The following is a 25,912-nucleotide window of genomic DNA, read 5'->3' as shown; positions in this document are numbered from 1 at the left end:
AGTCAGGCCACAGTCAGATCTTTAATAAAAGCACTTGAAGTCAGTGACAAAAATGATACAGCAGACATGACAACTCAGAGAAATCAAGTTGGGGGTAGCAGTGTGCTGCTGGTGTCTGCAGAGGATTGAACAAGGCCCCTAAACCCAATGATCCCCTCAGTGGCTCCTCAGCTGCTCACAACACTCCTGAAGGCTGCTAAAAGTCTCTCTTGCCTCACCCCTCCTCAAGCTGGTGTGGCAGAAGCACAAAATGGTCTTGGTTCTGACCACAACCCATGGAGTAAACTAACCCAGGAAAAAGCTCCAGTTCTAATCTCTGAACAGGAGGCTGAGTTGCTTTTACAGCAAGGACACCAAGCAACCCATATCCTCCCTACTTCCTCCAGTTTCACAATATGCACGTTACCAGGGCACTGTTGAGGAGAGGGCCTGCCACTGCCAGTCTCCTACTGGGATCTACCTGATTGGAGCAGGGCATGGCAAAAGCATCTCCCTGCAGAAACCGTTCCCCACCTCATGGTGAGCCTGTCCAAAGCTGTCAGCCACTTGTGTGGCAAGACTACACATCTCATTTAGCCACCTTCTGTCCTGCTCCCCTTAATGGAGCATTACAAACCAACAAAAGGTGCACAGGATCCTTTTCACTGTGACATTAGCTAAGTAACCAATTCTAATCCAGGAGTCAGGGATCCTCATCCACTGACAGGGCCCTGAAGGCTCCCTGATAAAGGGAGGGGTTGTGCAGCACTGAGAGGAAAATGGCAAAAGGCTTGTCCTCAGAAGCCCAGCACACACAAGAGCTTTGGAAGGTTGTAGCCCTGCACTTTGGTCTTTGGGTAGTGCCACCTGCTCAGTATCTGTAGTGGTCTGGCTTGAAGGGCCCATCTCTGGACAAGCCCAGGTATTTGGCCTGTTTGTCACTCAGCTTCGTCAGCTTCACACTCAGCTTGTCCAGATGAGCAGCAGCAACAGCTTCATCCAGCTGGAAAACAAAACATTGAGATAAGAACATCAGAACAGAGTTCTATTAGTGCAGGAAGTCACAGTCCAGAGGGCAAAATTAATATGTGGAAACCAAAAGCAGCAACAAGGTGGACACACAGCTTTCTTCCTGCCAACATCCCTCACCTGTCTGAACACAGACCTGCATTCACATGGAAAAGCCTTGTGCTTTTGAGGGAGTCAGGTTAAATGAGACAACATTTTATATAATCAAACCCATTTCAATCTCATTTACAAATTCACAATCCATCCAGCAAGCAAAGAACAGAGATCAAACTCTTCAGATAAAACAAGTTCCAGTTTGGTAAAATGATAAAGTCCCAGCTTCCACTACAAAGACACCAGGTCATATTACACTGTCATCCGACAATATTATGTAAGTCCTAACACTGGAAAAAAATTCCTGCCCTCTCCAGATTTCCCATCTTAGGGGAACATGAATAATGAAATTAATTCCAGAATCTCCAGTTCAGCAAGACTACTTGTATCTACTGGCATTGTCTTCATGAAGAATAAAACCAAGGTGGCCTGTAGGATACTAGCACAGAAAGGTTGATATAATTTCTCTCCCCCAGAGGTGTCAGGCAGATGTGTAATCTCAAGAAACTGAAAAATGTATAAAGTTAGAAGGCAGTTATGTGTGCCAAGAGCAGGTACAGGAGAATCAGAAAACAAACAGGAGGATGCTGACCAAGCTGCTGTGTCAGGGCAGATATACAGCCACAGGGGATATTCAGAGGTAGAAAGGACAGCACAAGCAGGGATCGAGGACAAGTCTGACCATTTCTAATTCCTGCAAAAACCAGGCAATCATTGCAGAGAAAACAGATACAAGGTAAGTCTAAATCCCAGCAGCACAGAGAAGACCAGCAATATTTGCTTCATACTAGTTAAGCAGACATTAAAGGCTGCAATATAACTGAAGGGCAGTAGATCAACAAGACAATCAATGGCCAGCTTGTGAACCAGCAGGGTCTAAATAATTCAAAAACTAGTCCTGGATTTCCCGTCCAAGACCTGTGGTAACAAAGCCACTACTCTGAAGCAATGCCATGCCATGAACCAGGTAAAAAAGCTCCATCTGCACAGAGGTTAACAATTCACTGCAGCTCAGCCTGCTGACAGTGACCACTGGGGACCTCCTTTTAGGGAACCAGGATAGCCAAAGGTGACAAGATAACATCAGAAACCTAAGGGGAAATGGTTGAAATGGTGGGAGTGAACCATGAAATCCAAAGAGTCAGGTAAACCCATGAAAGAAAGAAAACCTGAGGGGAAGGTCCATGTTTAGAAGGGAAACAAGTATTTAAGCCTAGTACATCCTGTCAGGATGCCATGAAACACAAAAAAGGAGGGGCAGAAATTGTATTCTCATCTGGTTGATTAGACAGAGGTGTGAAGCTCTCACAGGTGTATTTCCAGTGAATTTAAGACAGATTCCACCCACTTGAAAAGGAACTGAGTCCCTGACAATTCCCAGATGAGGTTTTCAAGCAGCAACAGGAATCAATTGTTTCACAGCTGCTTCAGCTTAGAGACTTCAAGACTTTTAGACATAGAGACACACAAATTTAGACAAAGGTAAGCAGACGTTCTCACCCTAAAATTAAAGCTAAACAGGACAGATTTGGTGCCAAGAACACAGAGACAAGAGTTTTTCTGGATTTCCAGGAACACAGGATGCAGAAATGTGTGCACTTTTGTAATGGCCAATCAAAGCAATATTCTTGCAGTCAAAGAAACTGCAGTGTAAGGTACCTGGTAATTGTTAAGTCTTGCATTTGGACCTCAAAGCAATTGCACAGAACAAGAAAAGGCATTAACCCAGAAAATTATCACAGAAAGCTCTTTTGTTAGTTCTGACAAGGTGACTATTTTATTCTTTGAATAAAGCTCTCTGTGAGGCACAGAGGGTTAAAAGGGTTTTGTCACAGTGGATGAACCTGAGGAGATCACTGCCATACACTCCCCCTAACAGGCAAATTCATATTTAACTGCTTTGGCCATTACTTCTCATTTCTATGTATTTCCAGTTCAAATATGCTTCTAAAAATTGTTATTCAGTGAGAGGATGAAGTCACATTTTATCAGCAACACTGGGATCTATGTTCAAGAGAACTGTCAATAAGACTGGCAGTTTGCTGATCCACTCCTAAACTGCATTTCTGGTATGCTTTGCTTGATCCTTAACTGATGAGTTTGTAAACTTAAGTTCTTCAGGAAACACCTCATTAATAAGCCCAAACATAAACATTCTACTTCCCAAATGAAAAGTATCTTCACATTTACTCTCACACCTGGTTGTGCTCCAAAAGCAATGGGATTTAACCCCATCATCTTTTTCCGTGAACCATCTCAAATTCTCAGGCTTGTTTGGAAAATTAAAATCATGTTCGTTTTCTAAAAGGAATATGCAAGCTGTGACATGATCCAGACTTTTCCAAGAACAAAGAATGCAGAGGTAAGGTAACTCTGAGGAAATCTGTCATCATTATTTTGTGAAGTTATTAGGACCAGATTGTGATAAGCTCTCTCAGGCACAAATAGGATCAAGACCCTATCAACCACAGTAAAAGGGATTCAGCTTCACTCCAGCTTCAACTCTGCCCACTACACTTTGCTGCTGGACAGGTTTGTAGAAGGAACAAGCCGGTTGGTGGAAGCTCTCCAACTGCCCTGAGGCAGCACAGGGCTTCCCAGCACCTTAGAGAAGTCAAGAAGTGTCTGGATACTCTGTCACAGGATAGGCAAGTCTCATTCTGCACACAAAAGAACAGCCCATTCAAACCCAGCACGTCCAACACCAAACATCCTCTGAAGGACAGAACCACTTTGCAACAAAAACCTTCAGCAGGAAAATGAGTTCAAGCACCAACAAAGCCACACTGAAGTTGCCTTCCTTACCAGCACCGTCTTGTGGCTGTCACTCACCTTCTTTGGCAGGAAGTGGACCCCCACAGCATATCTGTCACTGTGGGTCCAGAGCTCGATCTGTGCCAGGACCTGGTTGGTGAAGGAGTTGCTCATGACGAAGCTGGGGTGGCCCATGGCACAGCCCAGGTTCACCAGGCGGCCCTCGGCCAGCAGGATGATGTGGCGGCCGTTGCGCAGGGTGTAGCGATCCACCTGTGGGAGCAGCAGGACCACGTCAGGCACGGGGCAAACCTGGGGCTCAGGGGCCTTCCCTGCCCCTCAGCAATTCAGGTGTAACACTGACACCCCTCTCTCCATTCCTGGTGTTTGCAAAGCCTGCAGCAACCCTGGCCTTCAGAAGACACACATCTTGGGATCTGCTTTGTACTTCACCAGCTCTCCACACTCATTCAACCAGCTCTACAAATCCACCCATTCAACCAGTTCTCCCACATTCTCATACCAGCTCTCCAACTCTCCTGGTTTTTCCACATGCCAGTGTAGTCCCAGCCAGCTGTGATGGGAATGTGCTGCTAGCAGCAAATCCCAGTTCATCTACACCCACTGGTCACAACTGGTGTGTGGTGACAGGGAAGAGGGAACACCTCTGCATGCAGCAGTCCAGAGCTTTGGCATCTAACACAGGTAACAGCTGGAGCCCTCAGCCTGCTGAAGGTCCCCTGGAACTGTTTCCACCTCTGCAAGGCCAATACATACAACAAACAGCTGTCCTGGCTCCTGGTGTACCCTGCTTTGCTCTTGGGGGACCACAGGCATGATCCTCCCCAATCCATCCCAGGGACAGCAGGACTCTGTACACATAATTCAGGTTCAGATGGGCTAAGGAGACAGGGCCCCAGCTGTGAGAGTCCCACACAACTCAGGAGACAGATAACATCACTTAACATGTGCCCCAACTGCCTGGGTGTCATGGTTTGAGAGGAAATGAATTTTTTTGGGATGGTGTGGTCAAACCAATAGGTGTTCAGATTTTAATGTTGGCACCTGGTTTGTCCACTGAGGGCATGGATATGCCTCTGAGAACACAGGGGGTTAAAAGCTGTGAACTCTCGGGAGAAGCTCTCTTGGGTTCCGGTTTGTGAAGAGAGCACAGACCTTTCCCCTGCCCAGCTCTGAGCTGGGGCGGGGGAGGGGAGCCATGCGGCCGGAAGAAGTAAGCCAGGCCTGGGACAGAAGGGAGGAGGCCCCTGCAAGATGGAAGAGTGGAGGAGCACTGCGAAGCTTCGGGCAGCCATCCTCCCCAGAGAGAGAGAGAGAGAGAGAACCTGTGCCTGTGATAGCACAGCCAGTGTGGAGAAGTGGGGTACCTGGCAGGGCAGCCAGCTGTGGGAGTTCATGGACAGGCAGAGCCTGGGACTTTTAACCCTTCTTGTAGATGATGGAAACCTTGCAAATGCTAATCCTCCTGGAGTTGAATAAGGAAAGAGATGGAGATGAGATATTAAGATAACAAGAAATGGGCAAGTATGGTGTAAGTGGGTGCAAGTGAAAGAGGTTTGAGAGAGGCTCAGAAGAATCTTATGTGGGAGAAGATGATGGAGTGGCCTTTGGCTGGACTTTTCTTGTATAGCCATGGGCAGAACCGCTTGTGTTCCTGTGACACAGACTGCATCCTAGGGGGAGGCAATGGCTCAGAGCCAGGAGAGTGCAGTGATGTGAAAGTGTGTGAACAGAGACGACGGGTGAGGAGGGTGGATGCTTTCCACCTTCAGAGAAGAGGAGGATGATCTCTGTTCAAGAGACCCCTCAGTCCCAGAGGGTGAAATCTTGGGGGGACAGGTGTCCCAAAAGGAGAAAGAGACTGTGCTCTTTTTGGAACTGGACAAAGCATCCTTAAAAGGGAAAAACCCTAGAAGAAGCTCTGGTCCATGTGCAGTGGTGAGAGCACTGGGCATGGAAGGAAGATGTCACGATGGCAAATGTTCTGGGGGCAGTGCCACACGTGACATGGAAACACCAAAAGTTTTGACTGTTTCCTGGGGAAGTCTGTGGTACAAGAGGGACTCCTCCCTTCTCGAGGAATTGAGAATTGATTATCTGAAGGGTGGTGATGGACTGAGAGTGGGTAATCTGAGGGGTGGTAACTGAATTGGAAATCCAAGGTTTTTGTCTTATTGTGATGTGTTGGAAATCTGGTGGGGGGAGGAGGAGGATATTTGGGAAGTTTTTCATCCGGTGTTCTGTGTGTTTCTCTTGCTGTCCTGGGTTAATAAAGTTTTTTTTCCTTTCATTCTTAAGTTGGAGCCTGCTCTGCTCTGTTTCTGATCACATCTCACAGTAAATACCAGAGAAGAAGTATTTTCATGGAGGCACTGGCATTGTGCCAGGCTCAAACCGTGACACTGGGCCAGACTGGACTCCTGCAATGTTAAGTTTAACTCTGCTTCTCCTTTCCACCTCTCATTAGCTCCTCTCTGCCCTGCCTTCACCCTAGAGGAGGATACAATATTAAAGCAATAATGAAACACCAACATGGCCCATAAGTCACAAGAATATTCAGTATTAACTGGTATTTATTACTTTATACCAAGCATTTGGGAGTAGAGCACTTTGGAAATACTTAAAACAATCAGCAACCAACTTTGACAAAGTCTAATGCTTCAGACCATTTATTTTCTGCTAGCACAGCAGAGCAACAGAGACAGACCTAAAAGGGTCCTTCCTCACAGCTGTATTTAAACTTCAGAAGTTAAAAGTTATTTAAGTGAAACAATTTTCAATTTTGTTCTTAAAGCTGTGGCCTGTAAGTTAAAAGCCACATGTGATGAAGCGTTAATTGTAACAATTCTGTCTTCTGAAAATCATCCTTGTGCAGGACTTTAGCAGAGATGACAAGAGCAAATCAATACAAACCATGTTTTTTATACCAGGTATTTTGCCTTCAGAGCAGGTGTGTGCCTCCACCTGCCTGCCCCAGCTGTGCTTCAATCACAGCACCATTTTCTGCTTCAGGTTCACATGACAGATTATCATGATTTCAGCACAACACATGCAGGCAGTAATCACCTCAAGGAGCAGCCCTAAATCAGCCTTGATTTCTCCTGCCCAAAAGCACTCAGCAGGTGGGATAAGAATGATTTCCCCTGAGCAGCTGCAGTTGTTACTTTGGATCCCAGTTCTCCATTGTGGACCAGCAGTGACAGGGCTCAGTCCACCCAAAAAACCATATGGGCCATCAGGAGATTATGGGAGGAAGTAACAAAAGAAGGAACCAGATGGGAAGCAAAATATGAAAAGTTCTGAGAACAGCTACAGTGTTACTTATAACAAACACTGCATTTACAGACTGAACTCCTGAAAGATAGTTGAGCAGTTAAAGTAGCATTTCAGTTCTGAATTGGGTGTTTAGGTGTCAAAATCTTACATCCTTACATAACATCCACACAACTTGCCTGTGGACAGCTGCTGGCTTGTGCATAGAACCCCAGACCTTCAGCAACCTGTGCTGACAGGAGTCATTCAAAGCACAGGGGAACACAGAAAATGCAAAATTAATGCAAAATAAATACAAAATAGTAGTGGTACCAGCAGAGGCTTAAGTCAGTACTGTGGAATCACATCTCATATACAAGCAGATAGAACAGGCTGATTTGTAAATTCAATAAATTGCTCCAGAAGTAGAATTCAAATTATCTAAGCAATAAGCTCCTCTCCACACTTAGACAAATGCCTCCTCCTTTTCCCCACTGGGATTTGTTTGGCTCTGGCTTTCTGGCTGCTTTGCACCTCCCTTCACATTCTATGGGAATAACTTACAAGCCAAAATTCATTGACCTTGACCTTTCCTTGCCCTCTGGAGTTGAGTTTGTGCTGCAGGTCAGTCTCTGATACTCAAACACAGCTGAGCAGGGCTGCAGTGCAAACCCAGAGCCAAGCCAACCTGACAGCTTTGCAGTAATAAGCCTATTTCCTCCTTACCTGTCCTCTGAAAGCAACACATCAGTCACAATGGCACAGTAAGATGGTTTTCTTATTAAAGCATTAAACATCTCTTAAATCAGCCCAGCACTGGTACTGAAACTTGCATGCTGGACACAGTCTCAATTACTTTGTACCTCCAGCTGAAGTTAACCACCCTCAGCCCTGGCATTAATCCTCTCATCAAGAGAGATGTTCCTCATAGAAAGTCAGGGATTTTTGCTCTTGTACTATGTTCCTCTCTCTGGTTCAGGATACAGAAAAGAGGCTGCCAGGTTTTAGTAAAAGTCTGAATATTTAGAAAGTTAGATTTCTTCAGCATTAATCCATTTGGACAACCCTGACCCCAATTCCATCCTTTTCAAATGTTTTTTTTTTTTTTTTTTTAAACAAGAAACTTGTTACAATTTCCATACCTGGGACCACACTGCACCTTACTGCACTCTGTCATCAATGCCAGACTGGCCCCTCAAAGCAAAGTATTTAAAAAGGGATTTACTGCCTCTGCGCAGGGAGTTTGTATGGTGCCCTATTAACACCCATTTAAATCTTCAACAATGTTTATTCCTTAATCAGTCCAAGACTTAGCTTTAAAGGAACCTGAGCTAGGAGAAAGCAGGCAGGTACCTGGGGGGTCCTCTAGGAGAAGAGCTGCTGAGCAGAGTCAGCTCCACTAAGGCCATAGGCAAGAACAAACCTGAACACAGTGAGAACTTGAGGGTGTAACTTCAGCCCTGGTTAAAGCCATTAAAGGTGACCCAACATACCTTCCACAGTAAGACTTTGATGTAGGTGGCCAATAAGCCACAGGGGAGTTATGAAAATTGGAAGGGGAGATGGAGATCTGAGAGGTATGTTTGTGTGTGGTGTTATTAAAAAGTGCAAAACCTGTCCCAAAATCCAGCTATTAGCAAGGGCACTCCCTCTCCAAAAGGTAACCAGAAGTCCCTCACCAAGTCAGATAAAACCTGGTTTGCTTTATGGTTCTCCCTCACTGCTGGTGTGACAAATCAGTTTTCTTTCTCTGCTCTGAGACACACAGTTGAAAATTCTCAGATTCTGATTTTCCTTGCATAGCTACAGCCATAGCTTAAAGCAAATACACGGCAGGCAAGCAAGCTGAGCAAGGGTAAAACATTCTGCCTGCTCTGCCCATACAGGTTTCTAAAATGAAGCCACCAAGTCTGGAAGAGAAACCCAAGTTTGGCAGAGCACCAGGCAGGCTTTCCTGAGGCCTCAATTTCAGAGTAGATTAAAAAAAACACACCACACTTTGAAAACAAAGAGATGTGAGTTTTTTTCAAACCATGTCAGAATCCCAAAAGTCATTCCATTGAGATTCCCTTAGGACCATGACTGTTCTGCTGCAGAGCAGTACCTGAGCAAACAGCTCCACAGGAGGAGATTCAAGTCAGGCACCAGGCCATCTATGGGCTCTGCTCTTAAGTTTTATAGGGTGGCTAATGGTCTGCTCTGTATTTCTCATCTACTTTGTCTTTGGAAGCTGAGCTATGGCAGTTTTTTCAGCTCAGGGCTGTCAAAGCAAGCACATTTGCACAACCCCTGCCCATGCCCCAAACATCAAAGCTGAATGGATGCAATTAATTGTCTCTACAACCAGCACTAAGGGTAGGCTCCTGTCTCTCAAGGGAGTGGAAACACATGGAGGAAGATGTACCCATATCAGGCACCTCTCCCCAGAGATTACCCTGAGGGATAAGGCACCAGCTGGAAAGAATTTCTTCCATGCCAGCCCAAAACTATCATCTGCAGTTTGTCCCAGGCTAGCAGAATCTGCATTCTGACCAGAGCAACAGTGGCTTCCAACAAAGCTAGAAACACCAAAGAAGCTGAAGAGAAATACTCTCTAGAAATGGACACTGAGTAGCCACTGGTTTTTTTCCAGCAGGAGAGCCTGTGGAAAGGCTGCCTCACCTGAGGTTTGATATTCACTGCCTCCACTGCATTGTCATTCAGCCATTTGGCATCAACTTCCACATCAAAATGGCCAATATTACACACTATGGCATCATCCTTCATCTGCTCAAAGTGCCTGTGAAATAAAAAAAAGTTGTATCAAAAGTTAATCCACACACTTTTCTCCCTCAGCAGATGCTCCAATCCACAGCCCTGACAAGTGCCCAGCTCAGTAACTGCACTCTCACAAGGCATGTGGGGCTGGTAACCCTTCCAGGCACGGCAAGTTTACTGGAAAAGACTTTCAAGCTTCTAGGGAAGGACATTTCCCAAAGATATAAAAACTTACTGGAAAGTATTTTCCCAGTATGGAAAGTAATAACCTTTTGTCTGACTGGTCAAAATAAATACCTGTAGTTATTATTCTTACGCAGAAGAAATAATTTTCTTCATGACTTTGAAGTTCCCAGCAGTTTTACATCTCCTCCCACCTAATCTGATCTTCCATTACAACATGAACAGTCATCATGGCAAAGAAAGGAAGGAGTCTGTGTGGAGCTGGAGCTATAAACTGGGATCTAAGAAGCAGAACCAAACACTGCAGGGCAGTACACTGAGAGCAGGCAGGTTTCAGCTACTGATATGCACCCACAGATGGAATCACTTTCAACTTTTACCTGCCTCCTCTTCTGTTCACATTTGTCTGGCCTAACACAGAATTCAGCCCTGATGCCCTCATCTCCAAAAGTCATTCTCCATCATTACATTCCATAAGCCAGGAACAACTGCCATGTGGCAACATCCAACCAAACTGACCAAAGACCTAATTTTTCACTAAATTCATGCGAAATTCTGATGTCCAGAAGTCCAACTGTGTGCTACCCCTAACCACACTGCTGACAGGGTACAATTGTATTTTAGAAAAGAAATCTAACTGTACAGGTATGCTTTCACTAAAGCACCTGTCTTGGCCATACCTGCCCTGCACAATGTCAGTGCAGCCAGTGGTGGTGACAAAGATGTTGCCCTCTTTGCAGGCCTCCTCCATGGTTGTAACTTCATAACCTGAAAAGAGAAAATCTTACTTCTCTACACAACCACCAACATTTATTAACAAGTAAGACACAACACTAGAAGTAGAAAAGTACAGAGAAAGAATGAGTCAAATGTTTCTGCCCATGCCTGGCCTAGAAATGATGCAAGGTAGTGGGATATTGGTGTTGCTAAACAGCAACATGGCACAAAAACCATCTATCCCTCACCCTTTTCAAATCTGTGGATCTGTGCATTCAGTGTCCAGAGGTATAGTCTGGCAGAGCTCTCAGACTGGACTCAGGGGGTCGAATTTGCAAAAGTGTCCCCACAACACCTGCAGTTCTTGGCAGGTATGAATAGAAATGGGATAAACTGGTACCAAGAAGCACAGTTAGATGAGGCACCCACAGAGGAGAACAGCTCCAGAGCACGCCCTGAGCTCAGCTGGAAAGACAGAGCATGGCACTGCTCTTCAAAAAAACCTATAGAGGGTAAGGCCTGGTGTTTTTTAATGATTTAATTCCAGTCAAGCCTTATCCCACACTGGAGATTAGAACTGCACAACTCAAGGACAATCCCTCAGCCCTAGACCCACCACCACCATGGTCTCTGAATCCTTGATTCCAAACAGACCTTAAAGGCCTCGAGTAACAAACTCCTTCCCTAACTACATGGAAAGAATTCCTGCAGTTAAACTGGATTCAGCTGTACCTCAGCAGGGACCAGGCTAGAACCCGCTGAACCTTTCTTGGCCAGCCCTCATTCACTGCTCTGCACTGACACACAGACCCTGTCAGATGCCCCAGCTGCTGCTGTGCTCAGCTCCCACCTTCCATGGCTGCCTGGAGCGCGTTGATGGGGTCGATTTCCGTGATGATGACTCTGGCTCCGAAGCTCCGCAGGGCCTGGGCGCAGCCCTTGCCCACGTCCCCATATCCTGCCACCACTGCCACCTTCCCAGCAATCATGACATCTGTGGCACGCTTGATGCCATCGATGAGGGACTCTCTGCAGCCATAAAGGTTATCAAACTTGCTCTGAGGGAGAAAACAGAGCAGTTTCAGTACAGATGAAAGCCACTCAAGAGAAATTTCCTTAAATAAAGAAAGTGGACTTATGTGCAAGCACTAGGAGAGTCATTTAAATACTTTAACCACCATGAGGGACAGGAAGAAGACAACCTGGTTAGATGTTTTTATTCATCCAGTTTCCATCTATGGAGTTATAACAAACATAGGGATCAACCTGGTGAGAAGCATTTAATAATTCAATTTTATCTACTGACCAGGGCTTAGACTTGCTAAAAACTTGTTAGAGGTAACCTGAGTGTCTTTCACACCAATACAGGTCTGAGTTCCTAAACCAGATGTTCACCAGCTCCCTGCTGCTGTTTATCAGAAAATGAACTGAACCAAGAGCCACAGGAAGGCAAAACACACCAGCAGCACATCATCTTATCTCTGCAAGACACATCCAGCCTGCAGAGCAACAAGCTGCCCACACCAACCAGGAACAACTGGTTCTTGCAGCCCCAGAAGACCCAAATTACATCTGCCCCCAGGAAGAGTTACCCTACCACTGTGAGTTACCCTAACACTGTCACTCACTATTGCTCAGACTTAGAAAAATTCAGCAAGCAGCCATTCAGAGTAATGGTCACTGCAACCAGGACCCCTTGGATTTCATCTCCTAATGCCCCATCACACAACATCCTCCTACTGTAACACTGACATTGACAGCCAGACTCTCCAACCAAAAGTGCCCAGCTAAGTCAGACATCAAATACTACCTCAACCCTTGAACACCTTCCTAAACTCAAACACACCTTGTGTGTTGATTTTTGTAATGCTCCTTCTTCTTCTGGAGCCCTTTGTTCTGACCAGGAAGAGGGGCTGCACAAACAGATTTGATTATCTGGGGAGTTACAGAGACCAAGAACTTTTAAAGAAGCTGGCTGCTGATGTTGTGCTGTGCTTCACAAGGAAGCAAGACTAAAAAAATCTCCATTCACAGCAAAATTCTGGTCTCAAAGCCTATCCTGGCTTTCTACAGCCTTAGGGCACCAATCCTTCTCACTTTTACTTAACACAGCACTGTCTGCTACAGGATTAGGCAATCCTAAAATTAAATTCCCCGCACTGTCTGCTACAGGATTAGGCAATCCTAAGATTAAATTCCCCAGAGGCAGTAATCTGGTCTAGTGAAAGGCACATCCACAACACCTGCAGTTCTTTTAAGTATGAATAGAAATGGGATAAACTGCTCATGGCAGAAACTGGCCAAAGTGTAACAAATCATACCTCAGATCCAGAAGTTTCTGAAGCAGTGCCTATAACCATTACCAGAGGCATAGCTGCCATTAATATAACAGAAAACTGTGTTACCAATTCTTCGAATTCTAGAGCTAGTACCAGCTGGTATCCCTCTTTCCTAGTCCTGCAGATTTTCCTTACAGCATGGAGGAAAAGAGCATGGTCAGATTTGATTCCTCATCACCAAATCCCCCAACTGCAGTCAAAGCCTTCCAGGTGCCTGTGCATTCCCATGCAGGTAAGAGAGCAGAGTGTTGGATGCAGACATCTGCCCCATCCAAAACACATTTGAGTGGCAGAGGGGAAGAACAGAGCTGGCTGCTGTACCTGCCTTCTCTCTCCAAATCTTAGCACAGGAACCTGGCACCAACTGGAAATATCAAACTGGGAGAGCAGAATTTGTCAGCTCAGTTGCACATTTTCCCAGACATCTGTAATTGTGGTTAGTACAAATCTTGTACTGTATAAATACTAAACAGTACTTGAAAACAAGCACTTGCTTGGCACTAGAATCCCAAATCCCCTCAAGAGGCTTTGTTAGAAACATCTGAATTTCCAAGTCTACTAAATAGTTTTAATAATAATTATGCAAGTGGTACAAATCTGATGGGAAAAGGATATGAAGAACTTCCTTCAACATTAACTGGATTCCAGCCCAATACCTATGAAGTAAGCGTCAGGTGTATCTTAGTGACCAGAAAGAAGACAGCAAACTGCAGAGAAGGCAAGCCAAATATGAGAACTGCCAACCCAACAGGATAATATCTGTAGGGGAATTGAAATAGAATCAGTAACTAGATTTAAAAAACATCAAGATGCAGAAACCTTTAGTACACCTTTAATTCCCTCATTCTCGAATCACCAGGGTTTATCTTGGAAGCAGTACTAAAGCTAAGCAAGAGAGAAATATCTCCCTCCTGCCCTCTCCTTTGCATCTGCTGCTCACAGAGATCAGCCACAGGCTGACCAACCAACCTTTACCAGCACAAACTCAAGGAGGTCACTCTTTTCCAGCTCGTATCTGACACCTGCCTGGGAGCCTATAAGCTACTCAGAGTGAGGAGAGGCTCCTTGCCACAGGTACTGACTGTGCCCAGGAGTCATGATCTCCAAAAGTGTGTTTACATTATAAAACAGCAGAAGAATGGATGTCCTTACATACAAAAAAACCCCCCTTGATGTCCTGACAATAGGGCATTTACAATGACATCAAGGGCTTTTAGGATATGGTGGAAATCTCTGTTCAGAACCAGATCAGGAGAAGCTCAGCAAGAGAAGGAATATTTTCACGGCAATGACAACATCCCAACATCAAGCTGGTCAGAGAGCAGAACACTGCAGAAGGGCTCTCTGTCTGTGTTACCTTGGTGACAGAGTCATTCACATTGATAGCTGGCACTTTTAGGGTCCCATTGGCCTTCATCTTGTACAGGTTGTGAACCCCAGTGGTTGTCTCTTCTGAAATACCTCTAATTCCTGTGGGAAGAGTTAAAGTATTCACTTTAGTTGGAGTCAATAGTGTGAAAATCAGGCCATCCAGGTGCTGGGAGCATCCTCCAGAGGCTTAAGTTAAACAATCCCTTGGCAGAGAGCAGGGAAGAGATGAAAACCCTCAAACAACTGCAGGAACACCAGAGGATGCGCATCAGAGCTACAAACCTCTGCACCGCGCTGTGCCTGCCCGGCTCGCGGGAACGGAGGCGGGTGTGGGAGCGGGGCCCCGCCGGGGAGCGAACGGGGACGGGAGCGGGGCCCGGATCGGCCTCGGCCCGGCCGCGCTCCGCGGCGCCGCAGTGCCCACTGCTGGCAGCCCGGGGCCCCTCAGCCCGGCCCACACAGAATGGCCTGAGCTGGGAGAGACCCCCAGGATCACCCAGGGCAGCCCCAGCCCTGCACAGACCCCCAACAGCCCCACCCTGGGCATCCCTGGCAGCGCTGTCCCAACGCTCCTGCAGCTCTGGCAGCCTCGGGGCCGTGCCCATTCCCTGGGCAGCCTGGGCAGTGCCAGCTCTTCCCTGGAATCCTGCCACTGGTCACAGAGATCAGTCTCTTCCTCTTCTCCCCTTACAAGGAAGTTTAACCGCAATGAGCTCTCCCCTCAGTCTCTTTCAGCTGAACACCTCAGCCACTCCTCATATGGCTTCCCCTCAAGGTCCTTCACCATCCTTGTGTCCCTCCTTTGGACACTCTCTAATAGTTTAACACTTTTCTTACATGGCAGTGATCAAATCCACACAATATTCTTACATTGCAGTGATCAAATCCACACAATATTCAAGTGGAGGCTGCCCAAGCCCAGGGCAGGGCAGGCCAATCCCCTCCCTTGACCAACTGATGATGCCACCCATGACACAACTGGTCCTCCTGGCTCCAGGGCACTGCTCACTCACAGACGCCAAGTCTGGTCCAAATCCATCCTTACTCCTCAAAAAATCCAGCTGTCAGCTGGTCCAAGCCCAGGCAGGGAACTCTGAGAACAATTCACCATGGTTTTCACAACAGAACTTGGGACAGATTCCCCAGTGGAGCCTGAGACTGAGCCACGAGACACTCCCATTGCTCCCCAGACCACTCTGTAGCACATAAAGGAAATGAGACCAACAGCACTAAAAGGGAGAAGACTAATTAACTGGAGAAGGCTCCAGAGATCTCACTGCAGCTTTTTAATACTTGAAGTGGGCTTACAAGATATGGACACACTGTTTAGCATGGCCTGTTGCAACAGGACAAGGGAGAATGATCCTAAATTGAAAGAGGATGATTCAGACTAGACATAAGATACCTCTTTTTTTTTCTTTCTTTTTTTTTTTTTTTTTTTTTGACAATGAGGGTAGATTAGGCTGCCCTGAGAAGTGCTCTAGGTCCTATCCCTGGGATTGCTCAAAGGGCTCAGAGCAACCTGAGCTGAAGATGTCCTGTCCATCGCAGACAGGTTGGACTAGAGAGCCTTTAAAAGGTGACTCCCAGCCCAAACCATTCTGTGATTAGGCTGACTGATCCCCACCACTTCTATCTCATCACAGAGCTCTTGACAGCCCCACTGCCCTGGTGGTCACCTGCTGAGGGAATGCATTCAGGCTTTGGCATATTTAGGGCTTCCTTAGAGGAGAAAGAGTTTAAAGTTCACAGTGCACCCCTGTGCACAGTGAAATGGAGGATCTGTAGACAGTCTCCCAAAAGCATCAGTTTCCAGAACAACTGCCTGGGTCATGGACAGTCATCCCCCTGAAGAAAAGCTTTTGGAGGCCACAGCAGGAACTTCCAGGTCAAACCTGCCCTCTCTCTTCTTGTGTATCTAGCAAATAAGAGACACACTCCTCATCCTTCAAAGGCTCTCCAGGTCAGAGTCCTGAGCTTAGCAGATTTTTCCACAGCACTAAGCAGACCACACATCCTGTATGCCAACAGCTTTCCCTTCCTGGAGGCACCCCAGCACTGCCCCAGGTGCCATTCACAGCAGGTCTAAACCACTCTGCAGCTGCCCCAAGTGCTGCCTACACCACTCATGGTCAATGCCTGACTGACCAGAGAGCAGAGAAGGACCTGCAGCAAGGACAAGTTTGAATTAAACTGACACAACCTTGCTAAATGCTCAGACCTGTATTTGTCACTTGAGCAATGAGCAAGTCTGATCAATGAATCCCAAATGAGCCAGTCCTCCCCACACAGGGCTTTTGCACAGATGCCAGAGACCTCCTTTGCACAGATGACTTTCCCTATTGGTCAGTTCTCATTTCCCTCCTTTCTGCCTTTATTTATCTTGGTATTAAGGGCATTTGGCTTAATGGAATAAGCCAATAGCACAAAGGCCATTCTTGAGCACACTTCAGGAGAGAGACAGCTTACTGAGCAGTTCCACACACACATTTAACTCATCTCCAAATTGAAGGAATACTACTTTCAACTGTTAGCTGCCCACTAGGACCAAACTATTTAACTTAGAAGCAGCTGAAGCATGGAAGACAATTCCCTCTGAAATTAGCCCAGAAAACTTATCCAGCCTTAAAATAGCAAATAGCATTTTCAGCAGCTTCATGCCAAAATGTCTCCTGTGCTCACAATCCACACACTGTGCATGCTCTGCAAAGGTCACTCTCGTTCCACCTCCACAGAAGTCAGGTTTCCCCACAAGCCCTTAAGACATATTAGCCTCTGTTACCTATAAGATACCAAAATTGGATGCTACACTTCTTCATTTAAACAGACTTTACAGCAAAAGGCTAAGCACAGATCTCAGATTAAGGAGATGAAGTCTCTACTCTGTGTGTCCCATTCTGGAAGTTTTTGTTTCCAAGGAGCAATGGACTTGTAGCTAAAACAGATCAAGTCTGTCATCCTCTACAAAGGATGAGATCAGTTTTAATTTACTGAACTGCTGCAAGAAGCTTTTCAACTACAGCCAATGCAGACAGCCACAGATTTTGGGAAGGGAAGCACTGACAGATACTGCATCCTCCCCAGACTTTTTAAAACCCCAGAGGAAGAGTCATTTCTATGAATTTAGGAGCAAAGCCAGACAGAGATGTTTTTTATCAGAGGCAGGCTACACATGTATGTCAAAAACTGAGACAGTTCAAGGGCCATGGTCCTACTGCACTGTATTATACTGGTGCCTTCTCCACCAAGAGCATAAGACCAGCAAGAGGGTGAAAAGGGCTGGAAAGGAGAAAGAAAGACATCAGGAAGGCTAAAAGTATGAAAGGAGCTCAGCTCAAGTACCTCTGGAAACAGATACCAACCAAGGTGTACATGGTAGGGAAACAACCCTGCAAAACAGAGAATGAACATGGGAAATACTTTCTTTGGCCTCTGACAACACCAGGAAGACAGAGAGGGATGACCAATTGTATTCCTGGGCATCAAGCATGGGAAAAGTGAGAGGTCATGCATATCACAAAGAGGCAACCCAGGAAGCACCTGACCCTTGATGGAAGAGAGGCTGAGCAAAGACCAATGAAAACCTTTCATCACAGTTTAAATAACACAAAGATGTTGAGTGTTGGATTATGGGTGACATCAGGCTGAGGATGAAGGACAAAGTGAGGCTTGTCACAGAGAGTCTCCCTCTTTCTGGTGCCCCTACCTGCACATGGATGAGGAGCAAAGCCCCAGACTCCCCACAAACAGCCCTATTCACAGCCTGCCATCTTCAGATTTTTTCCTATCTTCCTACTAAAGCAGAGCACGAGTCAGAGCAGAGCTGATCCAGCAGGCTTCTACAGCAACCTCCCCTCTACAAAACCACCAACACACCCCACTGTATCACCATCCAATTTCCTTCACATCCCAGACCAAATGTGCCCTTTAACAACCCTGGGCACACACCTTGCTGCAGCACAGCTGATGGGCACTGGCAGGGCTAAGGAGAGTCTGTCATACTCACCAGGCACAGATCAGCCTGGTCATGTCAAATTCCCTTCACATAAATCTTATACATAAACACATGCCATCAACACTACACTGATCAGATTTATCAATTTGCACTGAAGGCAAATCAAAGCAAGAGTTCCTGACTTCATCAGCATCTTCACTGACAAACTGAATGAATATTTAAGGCAGAAAACTGTTCATTTTCCACAGAAGGTTACAGGTGGTCATGACTTCAGAACTGCACTAACACGACAGGTAAGAAATGCATTCATGTAAAATTGTTAATTGCAAACAGACATTGAGCAGTTCTAGAACAGCCCTCTTCCAGGAAGCTTTTGGCATGACAGCAGAACTACCTAGTGGTCATTCTCAGGTAATGGGCACAGTGAAGTATGGCCAGGACAGGTCACCGCAGCCACAGAGCAGAGGAGGGAACAGCCCCTGCAGGTAAGAGATTCTGGTCTTGAACTGTAAGGAATTTTCACAGCCTGTTTGCACATGCCTGTCCCTCTTCCCCCACCTCTTTTTACACACTCCCCACCCAAACAGCCTCACAGGCAGAACTGTGCCTGCCAAAACAAAACACAAGTCACCTTTCAGCAGCTGTGGGTATTTGGTATGAACTAGGTTGGTAAGATCTCCACCATCATCCAGAATCATGTTGAGGGGCTGCCCATCCTTGAAGTAGAGGGTCTGCTCAATGCACCACAAGTATTCCTCATCTGTCTCCCCTTTCCAGGCAAACACTGCATGGGAACAAACACAAACCATTAGCCAGTTTCTTACTCAGCATGTAGTGAAGCAGCAAAAGGAAAATTTCATCAGCAGCTCCCAGTAGCAGCTGACAGACAGATGATTATCTGTGCCTGCAGGCCAGGAAGGACATTTGCACTGAAAAACAGACCTCAGAATAATCATTGTTCCAGGCCACAAACATGGTCAAAATTTTGAGACTTATCGTTCTCCTTATTCTTCTTCCATGTTAAAAAGAAGACAAAGCAAACTAAAGCAGACTCACATCCACAGCACCCCACTTGTTAGAAAAAGCCACTGGACATAATGATACAGATAAATGAATACACAACCACAGCATTTTCTAGTACAGCAGAAAAGAGGGACTAGATTTCAGCATGAGCTAAAGCAGCAGAATATAAACTCTTCATTAGTTTAAATTCTAGTCTCTCTAGCCCAGCACTAAAATCCAAGCTGAGGCACCTCATCTGCTCTAATCAGGGTGTATTTCTATGTCAGTATTGTCAGTACAGCCCCAGCAACAGGCTGCCACCACTGGTATGTTGCACCCACTAGGATTTGTTTCTTTCCAGGCATCTGTACTGTCTTCATGCTGTACTCAATCCTCAGAGGTACTCAGCCACTCAAACACGTATTGGGTACATTATTTACACACCCCAACGTTTGGCTAAATCATTGTGTTTTCACTGTTTACACAGAAAACTGCTTGAGCCATGAAGAGCCAATCACACAATTGCCTATTCTGAATTAATGTGTGTCAGGATCTCATATTGAAGCCAAAGGACCAGCATTCCTCTGGGTCTCATAAATTCAGTACGTGAGGCACAAGATTAACAAAAAGAGCAAGTTCCTAAAATAAGGATACAAATGGCAATGGTCACACACTTTTGAAAAACACTCAACCTGTAAAAGGCTCTTCAGTTGAGTTTTAGGTGTTGAAAGCAGTGAGGAAGACAACCCAAGGTCTAAAGAATCCCATGTGGCCCTCTGACATCCCACACCAGAGGCAATGCCTGAAACCGGTAGTGCCAAAGGAGCTGACGAAGGGATCACTTTGTTGCCACAGAATGTGCCACAGTTAGGGAAAGACCTATGGCAATAATTAATTATAACAGAAATGAGAGACCTCTCCCAAAGCAGACTGCCAGAACCCAAATTTAGCCTCTGCCAACAGCTAGGCTGAGTTCCCAGCACTGAGGATTACATTTCCTTCAGCTGAGTTACACAGCAGACAGCTTCAGGTGTTTATACTGATCCATTAGGAATTGCTCCTTATTGGAACCTGACAGTAACAAGACAGCAGCATCTTGATACAGCACCTAAGGGATATTAGGGAGGAACACCGCTGGGCTAATTCTAGCCTAAAAATATCTTGGGTATTGACCCTGCCATGACAGGGCACATGGCAGTTCCCTTACCCTTGCCAATCCCTATTAAGCACAGAGCTTGCTGGAAAGCACCAAACACATCCAGCTGCACACACCTACACACCACTCCATTTCATCACCCAGCCCATTCCATCATCTTAATGAGATCTAACAGAGCCCAACAGCAGCCTTTGCTGGGAGACCTGTGCACAGGCTGATGCAACACAGCCTGAATCAAACATCCTGGTTTGTAAAAAACACTGCTTCTGATGGGCTGTTTCTATCCTGAAGCCTGCTCAAAAGATCTTGATGTGTACACTGTGATTCAGCAGGAACAGGGAGTACAGCCCAACTCAGCCAAACCAGAACATGGAAAACTTACCAGGGATACCAGCTTTTGCAATAGCAGCGGCAGCATGGTCCTGAGTGGAGAAAATGTTGCAGCTTGACCATTGTACCTGGAAAACAACCAAGTTTTGTTTGCTGAACAAAGTTCTGAGATATCAGGGACTCTCTATCAAACACAGGACTTAAAAAGGGAGCAAGAACAGAAAGAAATTAGTGCAGATTCCTGCCTTTTTCAGTAGCTCTACAAAGACAAGGTGAGAATTGGGTGTCTAATCAGGGAAAATAATGTCACATGGAGAGAATGCGAATGAGCTTTAGTTGTGCCATATATTCAGCCATCTCCTTGCTCACAAGCACTTCTCCCAGACAACCAGAGCATACTCCAGATCTTCAGGGGTGCCCAACAGGCACAGGGTGCCCACAGGGTGGGTTTGGGAAGTTTTGGTGAATAAAGGTCAGATTTTCAGAACAGCCCCAAAGCAAGTGTCCACTGAGGGTATTGACATGGAGCAACACACCTGCTGGCACTCACAAGAGTCAGAAATGCAGCTGAAACATTACATTCAATCCAGGCATTCTCTAAGATTATGCTCACCCACCTCCCACTCTGTGTTCCAGTCATGGAAGCTTTTCCAGCTGAACTAAGTGTTTTCCTCAGATTTCATAACTAGGCTCAGGCACCTAGAAAAGCAACAGCATGTTGCTGAGTTGCACTGAAAAGGATCTGCACACCTACTGCAGCCCACAGCACCACATCCCAGAGCCACATACCCTCTGCTCCCCACAGGGCTGACTGGCAGCTATTTGCTTGTTCACTGGTTACAGAGCTTGAGCAGAGAGGGCAATAAGGCACAATCATCCAGCCTGTTTTCAGATACTCATCCCACCTATCAAAAAGTGACACTTTGAAGTAAAGGGTGCAGTATGAAGCAGTCTACACTACCAACACTTGTCATGAAAACATACCCAGAAGGAGCACAGAAAAACAAAATCCATAACCTAAAGCTGCACCTCCTCACCTGGGGAGCTTGCAAAAACCCTCACCTGGGTTTTTGCAAGCTCCCCCTATACCAGCAGAGGTGACCTGAGGAGGTGTCATGATATTCAAAGTATACAGAATGCCTATATACTGTTTACACTTCAGACTTGATACAGACTTGTGGTGGTGACATAGAGCCTAGAATAACTGGAACACCTGATGGGCTCAGACCGTAGTATTTACATTACTGGTTATGGAAAGGATTATTTTTTGTTACAAATTATGAAGCACAGAGTATTTATTCTATCCTTATTAACCCAGCCAAAAAATGGACACCAAGGTTACTATGCTGCAGTGACCTAAATCCTCATTACACAGGGTATGATTTTATCAGTTTCATTCCTCCCTCCCTGGCACCAAAGTTCTGACAGAACAGGTGAACCAGGCCTGAATCCAAACTGAAATCAAAGCCTAAACTAACCGACAGGCATGAGGACAAGGAGTTGACACAGCAACACACACCTTTAAAGGTACAACCACATCTTAGAGAAAGCAAGTCTCTGCAGGTACCTCCCTGAATGACTTGGATGAATCCCATGCAACACTGATCTGGGGTTATGCTCAGCTTAAAGCAGTTTGGCAATGTTTAACTAAGCACACAGCTGCCTCCTAGGCCAGCCATACTGGAGCAGCAAGGAGCTCTCCCAAATTTTAACAGCTACTGCTTCCTTTCAAATCCTTCAGAGGGACAGGAGTTCCACATGGAGTGGCTGGAACAAAGGCAGGACTGCACCTCCACATCAAAGCTCTCCTTCAGCACTGCACCATTTGCAACCACAGGACAGCTCTGAACAGGCTGGGGAACACCAGCACAGTAGCATGTATCCTGCCCAGGCTGACCTACCTCCTCCTCTTTTTGAGCAAACATCTTCATTGCTACAGAGGAAACTCCTCCTTCTCCCAGCACTTTTCAATCAGCTCAACTCTTTACTGTTCCCAGAGAGGGATCCCACATAGGGCACCTCTAGGCAGCCAAACTGCAGGAAGAAGGAACTTCAGATCATACATATACTTAACAATCCATCGAAATTCCAGTCAGCTCTCTGTTCAGCACACAAGCAGATTGTGCTCGGATACCTGGCTTTCCTCATGCCCTGTACAGCAAACACTCAGCTGTGTTGTCTGGACTTCATTCAGCAAGTCAGGCGTGAGACACAAGGCAGTAAATGGCTTCTAAGTATCTCAGACTTTAATATGGACAAGAGTAACTGGTCCACAGTCACACAAAAAATTCAGTGGAGATCCCAGCCCTCCGTTCCTGAGCCACAGGGCATCCCTTTTCCTGCACAGATGAAGGGCCAGCACAAGCTCTCAGTAAACTTCATTAGATTTTGCTGACTTTACCAGGGCAGAGTGGGGTTCTCAATACAGGCTAATCTGTGCTGGAGGCAGTCCCTAGAGCTGCAGCATGAGCAGCCACAGCACTGCAAGCCTGAGCACAGCATGGCTGTGAGGGAGCAGCTGTGCTCACTGCCCTGGGCACTGCACACAGGGCACAAGAGGCACGCAGAGCTGCAGCTTGTCCACAGGAAACACACACATCCCACAACCCAGAGGTGCTGAGGGCAAGCAACAAGCTTCTTGCTTGAGGAGAGAAGACAATCCATCCACGTGGAGATCACAGCCTCATCCAAAAAGCACAGACATTTGCCAGGATTCCGTAAGGTGTTACATAAGCAGGAGCAATGACCTGGCAGAGTGTTACCCAAGAGCTGAGGGAGAAACTCAGAGCCACATTACCTCAGCCCCCAGCACGATGAGGGTCTCTATGAGCACTGCTGTCTGCACAGTCATGTGGAGGCAGCCGGCAATGCGGGCGCCTTTCAGGGGCTTGGATGCAGAGTACATCTCCCTCATCTTCATCAGCCCTGGCATCTCATTCTCTGCAATCTCAATGGCCTTGCGACCCCAGTCCGCAAGGCTGATGTCAGCTGCAAGAGAAGCAGGACAGGTGTCAGAGTTTGAATAGCTGAGACCTTGGTATCTGTTCACACACTTGTGGGTAGACACTGTCTGGAACAGCTGAACTGAACACCCAGCAATAGCTGGGAGACAGAGCTGCAAAAAAAATCAGATCCTATTCCAGTTACTTCCTGGTTCTTTGCTATGGTACACAAGTTTAGACCAAACAGCCTCTCATGCCGCTACAAGAGGGTATAAATCAACAGTGATCTAGTGCACATACATCCCGAGGTCCATAAATTCAGTAAGCCACAGCCTTAAGCACTTTTTACAGACACTCCCCTAGAGTCCAAAACTTCCTATAGGGACTGACTTCCACAGTAGTGATGTGCATGGGGGAAGGGGTTGGCTGTAGGGCAGCAGCTTCCCAGACTGACAATATTCCCTAAGAATGCACTAGGAACTGAACCCAACTTAGCTCCCCCTCCCTGCAAAGCTGCAGGTCCTTCCCCCTTGGATCTACAAAAATTCTTTTAAGTGACTGTAATTATCTTAGTTACCAGTCTACTTCTACTTTTGTAAAAAGTATCTACAGCAGAAAAGTCCAGCAAAAAATGAGCAAGAGAGATTTCTAACAGGCTCACTGCATTCGTCATGGATGTCCAACCGCAGCCTTAAAAACACAAGGGTCAAGCAGGTAATGCCCAGCTGCATCAACTCTGCAGCACCAGCCAACACAAACTGTCCTTCTTACTTGGTTTGAGATTCTTTGAGAGATTTCAGAAGTTCACCATTCCATTTAGACCATAGTCAGATGCTTTTTTTGTCACCTACCTCGTGAACACAGATTGTTTAGAGCACTGGGGAACACCAGAACTCCGAGTCAGACTGCTGGGTTTAATACAGACACATTAATTGCATTTTGCTGCAGAATGAAGCCTGAGGCCACTGAAGCTATTGCACGTGCTAGAGCTGACTGGAGCACAGCCTGTACACCCGACACTGAAAACTGCCTGAAAACAGGCAAGGAAAGGACGATAGAAACACATATATCAAGACGAGGAGGTTTAATCTTACCCCTGTAAGGGCTTGGTAGCTTTACCAGGGCTGCTTTAAAAATATCCTGCAGTATTTTAGGTTCAGAGTCTCTAAGGTAAATTATTTATGAATCTGAGCCTTACACACTAATGTTCTTTGAATTAAGCCTCCAAGGAACACCCAACTCTTTATAAAAATTGGGGTTCATCGTGAAGTTTCAGGTCTACAGAAATACCCGCCAAAACCTTCAGGGCACATGAGTCAAAGGTCCCAGGATGGGAAATACTTTCACCTTCGGAGCTAAGCCTGTTCCCGCCAAAGGCTCAGAGCGGTGGGGGAGGGACAGGGTAGCCGGGCCGGGAGGGCGGCACAGCCGCGACAGGGAAGCCGACGGTGTCGCTCCCCCGAGCCCCCTTCCCCCGCCGTGGCTCCCCCAGCGCTCAGGGGGCTCAGGCCCGGCTCCGCCGCGGGCAGGATCCGCGGTCCTCCCCGCCCCCCCCCTCCCCCCGGCCGCATCCAGCGCGGCGCCGCAGCCGCCGAGGCCGCGCTTCCCGCACCGCGCTCGCCCCGGCCCGGGGAAGGCGCCGAGCACGGCGGAGACGGCCCAGGGCTCACACTCACCCACTTTGTAGGGCAGCCGGTCCGACATGGTGGAGCTGCGCGGCCAGCGGGCAGGAGGAGACCACGGCACCTCCGAGCGCGCTTTAAGTAGAGGCGGAGCCGCTTGCGTGAGGCGGGGCTGGGCTGCGCTTGGGCGCTGGGCCCGGCCCGCGCTGCCTCTGGGCCGGGCGGGCCGGCCGCGGGCGCGCCTCCTCTGCGAGCAGCCCGGGCACGGAGTCCGTGGGCTGTCCCTAGAACGTGCCCCGTCCACAGAACCTGCCCGTCCGCAGAACGTGCCCCCTGGTACGGCCTCTGCCGCAGCTTCAGCCCTATGCCCGAGCAGGCTTTGGCGGCCGCTGCCCCCACCGCTACTGGTG

At 47.0% G+C, this 25,912-nt stretch overlaps 1 protein-coding gene across 1 annotated transcript; it reads right to left on the bottom strand.

The window, feature by feature from the left end:
- Positions 1 to 2: 2 nt before the first annotated feature.
- AHCY (adenosylhomocysteinase) lies at positions 3 to 25,705 on the bottom strand. The gene is made up of 10 exons (XM_059862525.1): positions 25,557 to 25,705; positions 23,736 to 23,926; positions 20,991 to 21,066; positions 19,082 to 19,234; positions 14,482 to 14,594; positions 11,636 to 11,843; positions 10,749 to 10,836; positions 9,790 to 9,907; positions 3,934 to 4,128; positions 3 to 982 (listed from the first exon to the last, which is right to left on the bottom strand). The coding sequence occupies exons 1-10, from the start codon at positions 25,582 to 25,584 to the stop codon at positions 851 to 853; spliced, it is 1,302 nt and encodes a 433-aa protein (XP_059718508.1). The 5' UTR covers positions 25,585 to 25,705; the 3' UTR covers positions 3 to 850.
- Positions 25,706 to 25,912: the final 207 nt, after the last annotated feature.

This window comes from Haemorhous mexicanus, chromosome 18, assembly GCF_027477595.1.
Source record: "Haemorhous mexicanus isolate bHaeMex1 chromosome 18, bHaeMex1.pri, whole genome shotgun sequence".
Taxonomy (NCBI): domain Eukaryota; kingdom Metazoa; phylum Chordata; class Aves; order Passeriformes; family Fringillidae; genus Haemorhous; species Haemorhous mexicanus.
The sequence above is the reverse complement of the archived record's forward strand: the minus strand, read 5'-3'. Positions and strand labels throughout refer to the sequence as shown.

What these genes read in the sequence shown, in the direction of transcription:
- AHCY (XM_059862525.1), bottom strand. Translation starts at nt 25,584, where the DNA reads ATGTCGGACCGGCTGCCCTACAAAGTGG. An exon ending in TCATCGTGCTGGGGGCTGAG is followed by an intron (nt 21,067 to 23,735) that starts GTAATGTGGCTC and finishes GTTGTTTTCCAG; the next exon opens with GTACAATGGTCAAGCTGCAA. An exon ending in TGAATGACTCTGTCACCAAG is followed by an intron (nt 11,844 to 14,481) that starts GTAACACAGACA and finishes TTTCTCCCTCAG; the next exon opens with AGCAAGTTTGATAACCTTTA.